Source organism: Pantherophis guttatus, chromosome 4 (assembly GCF_059756535.1).
Source record: "Pantherophis guttatus breed Tessera chromosome 4, ASM5975653v1, whole genome shotgun sequence".
NCBI classification, from domain to species: domain Eukaryota; kingdom Metazoa; phylum Chordata; class Lepidosauria; order Squamata; family Colubridae; genus Pantherophis; species Pantherophis guttatus.
The window spans coordinates 10,048,990-10,060,714 of record NC_142066.1 but is presented as its reverse complement, the minus strand read 5'-3'; the positions used below and the strand labels follow the sequence as shown (position 1 = coordinate 10,060,714).

General features: G+C 38.0%; 1 protein-coding gene across 1 annotated transcript; it reads left to right on the top strand.

Annotated features, from left to right (window-relative positions):
- Positions 1–4,223: 4,223 nt before the first annotated feature.
- On the top strand, positions 4,224–11,326 carry LOC148113703 (vomeronasal type-2 receptor 26-like). Its single transcript, XM_087893299.1, has 4 exons — positions 4,224–4,312; positions 5,006–5,297; positions 8,412–8,538; positions 10,428–11,326. Exons 1-4 carry the CDS (start codon positions 4,224–4,226, stop codon positions 11,324–11,326), a joined length of 1,407 nt encoding a protein of 468 aa, XP_087749425.1.
- Positions 11,327–11,725: the final 399 nt, after the last annotated feature.

The window sequence follows — 11,725 nt, the reverse complement described above, 5'->3', positions numbered from 1 at the left end:
AGTGGACAATCACTTAAACATGAGTCGGCAGTGTGCCACCACCAAAACAGCTAATACAATCCTTGCGTCAGCTAACCTGCTTCTTGCCGCCATGGAAAATGGGGGAGAGGTCAGTGGAGAATTTTTCACTGCAGCTTTGCAACTACGGTCTGCACTTTGCTTATGACTCCAAGGTCATTTCTTTTAGCTTTGGTATGAAAGTCTAACTCTAATTCAGATAGAAACTAGTTATTCTGTACTTCTCGGCAAGTGATGCTTCCTCTGTTTTCATCATTGGTGGCATGATGTCAGTGGTGAAATCCAAATTTTGTTACTACCGGTTCTGTGGGTGTGGCTTGATGGGTGTGGCGTGGCTTAGTGGGTGTGGCTTGGTGGGCAGGGGAAGGATACTGCAAAATCTCCATTCCCACCTCACTCCAGGGGAAGGATGCTGCAAAATCTCCATTCCCTCCCCACTCCTGGGGGAAGGATATTGCAAAATCTCCATTCCCTCCCCACTCCTGGGGGAAGGATATTGCAAAATCTCCATTCCCTCCCCACTCCTGGGGGAAGGATATTGCAAAATCTCCATTCCCTCCCCACTCCTGGGGGAACGATGCTGCAAAATCTCCACTCCCACCCCACTCTGGGGCCAGCCAGAGGTGGTATTTGCCAGTTCTCCAAACTACTCAAAATTTCCACTACCGGTTCTCCAGAACTTGTCAGAAATTGCTGGATTTCACCCCTGCATGATGTCCCACATAGTTTACCAGTTTTATAAATTGAAATTTAAGGAACATCCCTGAATAAACCTGATGGCATACATTGGAAGAAGTTTTATTTATTCATTTAAGAGATAAACAAACAATAAAAACACACCCCCTAGGGATAACAATCAATCAGATGAGCTTCTTGATAGGTTCCAACTCACACTGGGTTCCACAGGCCTACTGGTGAAACAGGTGCTCAGGGCTTTGCACAAGAGTGTCAAAAAGGGAACCAATGTAATCTCAGTGTGGATGATGTTCGAGACAGAGGGATCCAGCTACCATTTTGCCCCAGATCAGACAAACTGGTAGCGGCAGCGGCTGGAGGCTCCGCCCACCCACCTGGACCCTTCTGCACATGCGCAAGCCTACGAGCGAACCAGTAGTGACGAGTTTTGAAACCCGTCCCTAGAGGGAGCCATCACAAAGAAGACACTTCCTCTGGATCCCACCAGATGTTCCCACTTAGGAGAGAGGACCCACAATATTCCCAGCCTCCCTACTCTACTGGATCTCATGGATGTTACCAGGAAGAGACAGTTCTTCAAATAACCTGTGTATTTTGTGTTGCAAATTTCCCCTTGTACATTTTATTAGCAATTGTGCAATTCAAAAAGGACATCTAACATCTTAAAGGAAAAAAAAAGAAAAAAAAGAAAAAGAAAACAGAAAAAATCTAAACCCAATTTTTGTCATTCAATCTAAGATCTTATTCTAACATTTAGCTATTATGTAATCACCCTAAATCTTAAACTTCAAATCTAAACAGCTCTTTATAATATTCATTTATCATTTTAACAATCAGTATTTCATATATTTTTTTTTACTTCAAAGACCCAAATCAAGTTTATTTTTGGCTGGTTCACAGCATAATTAGCTGTTTTCCAGGGATGCTTTCCTCCACTCCTCACCTTATATTTAGCTGGTTCACAGTTTAGCTTTAACTGGTCCCCAGCATTGTCTCCTCCACTTCTCCTAAGTATATTTTTGGCTGGTTCACAGTTTAGTTAGCTTTTTTCCAGGGATGCTTTCCTCCACTCCTTACCTTATATTTAGCTGGTTCGCAGTTTGGCTCTAACTGCTCTCCAGCATTGCCTCCTCCACTCCTCCTAAGTTTATAATCAGTTGACTCCATCACTGACTATTGGGGGCGAGTCTTTGGCCCCCGCGGAGATGGCACGCAATCTCGGAGTCCTCCTGGATACGCAGCTGTCCTTGGAGGAACATCTGACGGCTGTAGCCAGGGGGACCTTCTGTCAGGTTCGCCTGATTCGCCAGTTGTGGCCCTTTCTTGATCGGGATTCCCTGTGCACAGTCACTCATGCCCTCATCACCTCTCGCCTGGACTACTTCAACGCACTCTACATGGGGCTCCCCTTGAAGAGCACCCGGAGGCTCCAACTGGTCCAGAATGCGGCTGCGCGGGTAGTCACGGGAACCGCATGGCACTCCCATACAACACCTCTCCTGCATGAGCTGCACTGGCTCCCAGTGGTCTTCTGGGTGCGCTTCAAGGTGTTGGTTATCACCTTTAAAGCGCTCCATGGCATAGGACCTAGTTATCTTCAAGACCGCCTGCTGCTACCAACGGCCTCCCATCAACCTGTGCGCTCCCACAGAGAGGGCCTCCTCGGGATCCCATCAGCCAAACAATGTAGGCTGGTGACCCCCAGGGGGAGGGCCTTCTCTGTGGGGGCACCTACCCTCTGGAATCAGCTGCCCCCAGAGATAAGGAGAATCCAAGACCTCGGTGCCTTCCGCTGTGCCCTTAAAACTTTCTTTTTCCAGCAAGCCAGGCTGGCCTAACACTTTTTAAAATGTTTTTAATTGTCTGTTATTGTTTTTAATCATGGGGCCAAATTTATATATATCTTTTTAATTGTATTTTAATGTTTGTAGCTTATGTTTTTACTTGGCTGTTCACCGCCCTGAGTCCTCAGGGAGAAGGGCGGTATACAAATTTAAAAATAAATAAATAAATAAATAAATAAATAAATAAATAAATAAATAAATAAATTTTTGGCTGGTTCACAGCTTAGTTAGCTGTTTTCCAGGGATGGTTTCCTCCACTCCTTACCTTATATTTAACTGGTTCGCAATTTGGCTCTAACTGCTCTCCAGCATTGCCTCCTCCACTCCTCCTAGATTTATTTTTGGCTGGTTCACAACCTAATCAGCTGTTCTCCAGGAATGCTTTCCTCCACTCCTAACCTTATATTTGACTAAATCACAATTTAGCTTTAATCATCTGATCCCCAAAATCATACTTCCTTACCAATTTAAAATAATAATCCATTTTAACATATATCTTCTCTCCTACTTTTTCCTGAACTATTAATTTTCTTTAAATTTCTGCCATTTCCTATTTGTTTCTTGCTTTTCTATGTAAAACAACATTTTAAACCATTTTAAAAACCAATTTACCATAGTTATAAAATCTATAAACAAGTCATTATTGATATTCAAAAATTCATTCCCATTTTCTTATTTACTATGAAAAAAACAACATTTTAAACCACTTTTAAATCAATTTTCTGTACCCATTAGAATGCTTAATATTTTTAAAAAGTTCTTTCAAAATATTCACATTTTTTGTAGTTTTTCTATAATGACATTTCTCGCTTTAAAAGTAATCATAAAGTCTATAAACAATTCTTGGTAATATTCAAAGCTTCATTCACGTTTTCTTATTTTCTATAAAGAACAATATTTTAGACCATTTTAAAGAAACAATTTTCTGTAGTCATTAAATCTATCAGCAATTCTTATTAATAATCAAAAATTCATTCATAATCTTCATATTTCTTATAGTTTTTCTATAATCACATTTTCCCCACCTTGAGAATCACTTCTCTTAATAGTAATAATGAAAGATAAAAGTAGGAAAGAGAAAGGGAGAAGAAAAAAGGAATAAAAGTATAGCAGAAGAAATTTAAAAAAAGATTCAAAAAAAAGAAAGGGAAGGGGCCCTTCCCCTTTTTGGTACAATGCCATTAATCAGCAATTTTAATTGTTCCAATTAATTTCTTCTTTCCAACTGTTCATAAGTAGTCCAAAAACAGTTTTTAAGTGCATCTAAAGTCAAGCCTCAAACATCAGTCAAGTCAAACATCAGACACTTATTCTTTCATCAAAATCAAAGTAATTATCTCCTACAGGAATCACCATATTTTCTGAACTAGGCAAAAATATCCAAGACTGCACAGAAGGCTATTTCAATTCAACAACAATCAACGTATCTTGAACCCAAAGGGATTTGCACAAGGATAATAATGGCTGTGTATCAGAGTCATTGCTACAGGTTTCCTCCCTCTGTTCTCCTCTGCCAGAGTGTCTGTTCAAGATATGAATTCGCACTCTCATGGATCTTCAAAATCCCAGTGGTGGATTTTCTGATTAGGTGCACTCTTAGATATAAACCTTGAATTAATCGCTGTATTAACTATTGGAATAATGAAACCTTTCCTGTAGGATAGGATGAAAGACAGAGACATTTTCAAGAGTGAAGATGTTGCTCCTTCTGGTGTTCCTGATGAAGAAAATAGTGACTCTGAGCTGCCTTTCAAGTGATGCTTTCCCTGTTCCACATGAGTGGTACCAACCTGGGGACCTGGTCATTGGTGGGATGGCATCCCGTATAATTTACAACCTTTTTGAAATAGATTTTAAGAAATATCCTATTATAACATCTTATGATATACTAAAGTAAGGATTTTTTTTCTTTTTGTAATCTTTATCAGTTTTCCCAAAATTGCTTATGAGAGTAAAAGGATTTCAGCATAAATGTAGGCTTGATATCTAATCTAACTCTCTCTGTCCAACAAATGTTTCTAGTTATGGAAGCATAAACAATTTTTTTTAACTTATGGTAAAGTTTGTCATATGATGTATGAAACTTTGGTGCAAAACATCTTTTGAAGAACATTTGTAATATTAAAAAAAAATCTATACCATCAATCTTAACAAAACAAACATAAAATAAATGACTGATACATGCTGGATTTTTTCATATTGTATTTTGTGGAAAAAAATGTGGTATCATGAAAAAGCACTATTTTTATTTCTTGTAGCAGATATTTGTGGCAAATACTGTAGAAAAAGAAAATTTGAAATTAGTTCAAATTATTCAGCATTTTAGGAAACCTATTACTTTCCTACTGTCATCTGAGAAAGAAATGTCTGATATTCATATAGAAATGATGCCATGTAATGAGAATGACCAACTTCCTTTTTTAACTGTGGTTTTAAATCATTTGCAGTTTAATAATCAAATTCTACCAGCACATCCTTGCCTTGGTTTTTGCTGTGAAGGAGATCAATCAGGACTCCCAGATCTTACCCAATGTCACTCTTGGATTCCACATCTATGACAGTTACTACAACCCAAGGATGACGTATCGCACCACTCTGGACCTTCTTTTCAAATCTCAGGAATTTGTCCCTAACTACAAATGTGACACCCAGAAGAATGTCATGGCTATCATTGGGGGATTGGATTTTGTCACATCATTTTATGTAGCTGAAATTATAGGATTCTTCAAGATTCCACAAGTAAGTTCCGAAGGGATAAGAAGAAAACTCTTAATCTTATTGTTATTATTGGATAATTAATGGGCATCAAATGTTAGGGTTAGATTTCTGTTAAGATGTTCTGCATGGCTCAAAGTCTACTACTTGCCATTCTTTTCTGAAACTGCAATGCCAGTTATAGTAAGTGAGTATCGGGGTCATTCCATACTAGAGGGAAGATTTGAACTGCTTCTATTAAAGCAATTGATTTAGCAAATATGTTTGAAATATAATCCAACAAATTTGTTTCTATATAGTTTCAAGAATGCTGGGGGCAAATGTTCCTTGGATATATTTTGCATGAAAACAAGATAGGAAAATTAAACTTAATCTAAAGACTCTAAAGAATACTACTGGACTTTCTTTTAGTTGACCTATGGCTCATTAACCCAAGAAGAATTCCAGACCAGTAAACTCTCTTCACTTTATTTCATGGTTCCCAAAGAGGACCATCAGTACATTGGGATTGTCCAACTGCTTCACCATTTCAGGTGGACGTGGATTGGGATATTTTCTGTTGATGACAACAATGGAGACAAATTCTTACAGAAAATGCAGCCCTTACTTTCACAGAATGGAATCTGCTCAGCGTTTATAGAAAGGCTTGATCAAAAAGTCCACTTGGAAGATTTCCAAGAATTTTATCAAACATTCTCAATTATTTCATATAATATGTTGTATAGCAAATCCAATGTATTTCTGGTCTATGGAGAATCCTGGACAATTATATTGCTAAGGTTTGTCACATTTATGATAGACCCAGAAAGCAAAGAAACTGCATTACTTGGAAAGGTGTGGATCACGACTGCACAGATTGATTTTGTACTGTCAGGCATTCAAATCAGTTCAGATCTCAAGACGTACCATGGGGCTATTTCCTTCACTGTTCATTCAACAGCAGTTGCAGGTTTCAAGGAATTTCTTCAGGACATAAATCCTTTTTCAGACTACAGGGATGGATTTCGAAAGGATGTTTGGGAACAAGCATTTGATTGTTCATTTCCAAAGCCAGAGTTACAAGAAATGCATAGTAAGAAATGCACTAAGGTGATGAAGTTGGATGATCTTCCTGGGCCTCTGTTTGAAATGGAAATGACTGGCCAAAGCTACAGTGTCTACAATGCTGTTTATGCTGTGGCTCATGCTTTGCAGGCTCTATTCATGTTAGGTTTCAATAGGAAGAAAACTATGATGAGTAAAAAAATTGACCTTCCAAATCTGCAGCCTTGGCAGGTATTCTCTTTGCATTGGACTCTTCTTTTATTTCAATGAACTGTTTGGTGTAGAATTATTTTTTTGAATGATTGTGGAAAGTCTTAATATTTTCTGCATGTGGAATCTACTATGTGAAAAACATAGAAATAGGACAATTTCTTGACAGCGATAACAATTAATTAGTGGAAAAATTTGCCTTCAAATGTTCTGGGTGCTCCAAAATGGGAAATATTTATGAAGAGATTGGACAGCCATTTTTTAGAATGATGTAGGATCTTTTTCTTGAGCTATTTTACTAGAAAATCTCCAAGGTATCTTCCAACTGTGGTATGTTGTTTTGTATAAAATAGATGCCAAAAAAAAAAAAAGAAAGAAAGAAATCCCCAATTTCTGTAGTTATTCTGTCCTTTGGTTATTCTGCTATTCAGATTATCAAGAAGCTCCTATATAAACCATGGTGCAGGTGTTGATAGGAGTTATTTGAGAAATCTCCATAGATTGCACTGTACTAATTAAAATGATAATTTATATTACTTTTTGTCATCTCTTCCAAAAATAAATAATTCTCCAAGAACTTTTCATGAGTGAGCAGCTGAGCTTTCTGTCTCTATCAGATATTTAAATGTGGCATGCATAGCATGAAACAACCCTATGTTTGCAATAGTCTCTAACTCTCATTTATCTATTAAAGAAAGCTTGTGTCTCAAATTCTAAAATCTGGAAATTAGTCAGACCTCAGATTCTCAAATAGCTTTGTACCAAATATTAGATATGATCTATCTTGAATTAGGTTTTTTTTTTTTTTAGTAAACTTAATTGGGTAAAATGACATCATTCCAAAAGGTTATTTTCATTCTCCTTCTGTTGATTATTTTATTTCCTTAAAATAATATCAAATAAATAATACAGTGGACATGTACATTTTCATGCAATATTGATTATCAAATTTTTAAGTGTACACATTTAATAATAGTTATTGGAATGGGAAGAATGAGTGAATGAAACTTGTTTCATTAATATGTTGTTTTCTTCTCTATTATATTGCTTTCAATTTCATTTCTCTTCTATTCTCTTTCAAGTAGCTCCATTCATTTCTTCAAGGCATTGCTTTTAACAATTCAGCTGGGGAGAGAGTGTTCCTGAATGAGAAAGGGGAAGCAACAGGTGGATTCGACATCACCAACTTGATCACTTTTCCAAACAGATCCTTTCAGAGAGTTAGAGTTGGAAAGCTGGATCTACAGGCTCCAAAGGGAAAGGAATTATCCATTGATGAAGATACGATTGTATGGAATCTGGCTTTTAACCAGGTATCAAATTAGTGAATTGACCATGACTTAATCCATTATGATCCTATATTAAACCAAACCTAGTCTCTTTCAAAATCTGATTCCTGGATTTTAAAGAAACAATGAAATATTCATTTCAAATGTTGATGATCAAGCACTTATTAAATTGACAAAATGACATTACAATACAAAAGCCATGTTTGCATATTTGGTTTGAATTTCCATTTGAAATCACAAGAGTGGTCATGTTTCCATGAAATTGTCACCCTGTGCAAATATTTATTCCCCCTGCTCTTCAAACAGGACCTTTTCTACATAATTGTGGTTTCTACGTCTTTTTAAGTTGGGAAATTAATAAATTCAGTATTCTTTTCCATGAGATTGTCACCAAGTGTTATTGTTTGCCCATCCTGTCCTTCAAACAGGAAAGTTTGGACATCATTCTGATTTCCACTTTTTAAAATTTCTACTTTAATCTTTTTATCTATTCTTTGGGAAATAAAAAATAATTCCCCTCCATAAAGGAGGTTTGCAATTTTTACAAACTGTTTTAACTAGCTCCAATTTCAAAACCATTCATGTTTATCACCAGGATCTTCCACTTTCTCGATGCAATGACCCTTGTTTCCCTGGATCCTGGAAGAAAGGGATTGAAGGGGAACAGTTCTGCTGCTACGAATGTGTTCCATGCCCAGAAGGGAAGATTTCAAATCAAAATGGTAGAGTAGAAATTCTACCATTTTTCATTAGACTTAAGCAAACTTTAATAAACTACTTGGATGCATATAATTAATAAGGTGACTTTAAAAAATACGGAATAAAGGAGAATATATCTAGCTCAGGATTGAAATGAGGGATCCTTGGTGCTCTCTAATCTTGCTTGTTTTCTGGCAGACATTTCATTACCCTAAGTAGGTAACATCATCAGTGCTAGTGCTGTTTGCTGACAGTTGTCTGGGTATCCAATGTAAGGACTTTATTTAAACTAGCCCAAACACACTTCTGCAAACCAGAAAAACAGAAAAAAGGAAATGGGGCATCTACACAACACATTCCAACAAAATGTATATCCACACAACTTTATCAAAAAAAACCCTGACCACTCAAACCAATATAGCACAATCAACACAAACCCTAAAAAGAATTACACTGCCATACGTCAAGAATATCTCAAAAGCTATGAACAGATTATACAACCACATGGAATCAGTGTAGCACACAAGCCAACTAAAACCCCTCCAAAACATCCTAAGCAAACCAAAAGGCCAAGTAACCCTACAAAAAAAAAAAAAAAAACCCTAGAAACAAAAAACAAAAAACAACTCCTGTTTACATAACAGGAGTTATGTAAACATACAATGTAAGAACTGCAACAATCACTGTATAGGACAAACAGGCAGAAGGTTGGCCGAATGCATCTATGAATACCAACGGGCGATCAGAAGACATGAAGAAAATTCTTTAATTTCACAACATATAGACAGATTTAACTATCGTTTCAATTGGAAAAATGTGACAATCCTAGACCAGGCCAAGTCCAAAAATGCCAGGGAATTTCTAGACACCTGGCACTCTGACAAATCAGCCATCAATAGACACATAGACATTAACAACATCTACAGACTATGCAAAAGAGGCAATCAATCAGCCCCAAGGAGAACAAAAAAGACTCCAGGACCTCTCCACCAGTAATCAGCACCCAGATCAGCATAGCATCAGGGTTCCAAGAAACACTGCCGACGAAAGAGAATTCCAAGGCTTGAATTTCCTGAAAGCTACATTTTATTAGAGATGTCATATTGGCATATCTGGGAAAACCCGAATCTAAACGTTTCCAGGTTTTCCCCACCCAAAGAAAAGTTCAAGTCCCTGCCCAACACCCAGAAGTCCATCACATGATGCAATCAAACCACCGTCCCAACTGGAGATGCCTCCCTATTCCAGTGCCCAAGGTGCAGGACAAGACGGCCTTGACTTTCTGAGAAAGAAAGGTTATTATGACTATACATCACACATGCTCCATACAATCCCCTCCTCCCAATTTCCCACAGCAGTAAATGTGGTAGGCCTATAGGCCCAATACAAAAGATGGCTTCCAGGTCTGACACATAGATTAACTCCAATGTTAACTTCTGACCAATAGTCAAGTAAAAAAATACCCCAATCAAAAAACTGTCAAAGAGCCATCAGTAAACAGCCCAACTATAGACTTTCTAAGAAGGTCCCCATCCACATAGACAGGCAAAATACAAGAATATAAACTGACAGCAAACAGCACTCCTTACTAGCACTGATGATGTTACCTAGTTAGGGTAATGAAATGTCTGCAAGAAAACAAGCAAGCACAGAGAGCACCAAGGACCCCTCAATAATATGGAATGCAGGGATGGGTTTTCTTAACCTTGCTACTGGTTTGCTCACCCATGCGCTTGCTTCACTTGTGCACACACCACTTCTGCATGCGCAGATCGTATTTGATGATGTCCAGTCAGGTGGGCGGAGCCTCCCGCTGCTGCTGCTAATGGCTCGTCCGAACCGGGACGAACTGGTAGCAACCCACCACTGATTGAATGCCTAGATGAAAAAATAACCTTGATTTTCCTTACAGATATGGAAGATTGCTTTGACTGTTTAGAAGATCATTATCCAAATAAAGAAAAGAAAGAATGTATCATGAAACAGCTGGTTTTTCTAACTTTTCAAGAAACCTTAGGAATTGGTTCAGCCTCAGCAGCTCTTTTTTTCTTCTTCTTGACATCTTGGGTGCTTGGAACTTTTATTAAGCACAGGGATACTCCCATTGTCAAAGCCAACAACCGGTCCCTCACCTACACCCTCCTTGTCTCTCTTCTGCTCTGTTTTCTCTCCTCTTTGCTCTTCCTCAGCCAACCTGGCAAAATGACCTGCCTTCTCCGACAATCAATGTTTGGCATCACTTTCTCAGTGGCCATTTCTAGTGTACTGGCCAAAACCATCACTGTGGTTGTGGCTTTCATGGCCACGAAACCAGGATCTCATATGAGGAAATGGGTGGGGAAAAGATTGGCTTTTTCTATTGTACTTTCCAGTTCTCTCTTCCAAGTATGTATTTGTATTGTTTGGTTGTCAACATCTCCTCCATTCCCTGAGTTGGACATGCACTCAAAGCTCCAGGACATGATTTTACAGTGCAATGAGGGATCAACTTTCTTTTTCTACTGTGTCTTGGGCTACATGGGTATCTTGGCCATTGCCAGCTTTATTGTGGCTTTCCTTGCTCGTAAATTACCTGACAGCTTTAATGAAGCCAAGTTCATCACCTTCAGCATGTTGGCCTTCTGCAGTGTTTGGATCTCCTTCTTTCCAGCCTATCTGAGCACAAAAGGCAAAGCTATGGTAGCTGTGGAGGTCTTCTCCATCTTGGCCTCCAGCGCTGCATTACTGGGATGCATATTTTTGCCAAAATGCTATATCATTGTTTTCAGGCCCGACCTCAACCACAGGGAGCAACTCACAAAGAGAAATTAGTACATCCTGGGATTTTTCTGGCTCAGAGAAATTGTTGAAAAAATGACTAGAATGACTATTATCTATAGGAAACATATAAGGAATATAGCAGTTTTTATTTCTGTCAAAGAAAGATTTGTGTAGGATGTTTATGATTATTAAGATTTATTATGATTGCTTGTGCTCATGCTGTGCTCATGCTGCTTTATGTTTACCATTTCCCAAGATTCTTTAACCTAATGCTTTTTCCTTTTCAATACATCCATTGAACTTGATTTTGGTCATCTATCTTTCTTATTCCCTGTTAGGATATTTCAGATATTGGCTCAAATGAAGTCTAAAGTTTCCAGAGACATTTCATGGTTTTTATACTTTGAATTCCTAAAGCATTACATAAATAAAGTAAAAATCTGTTTTCCA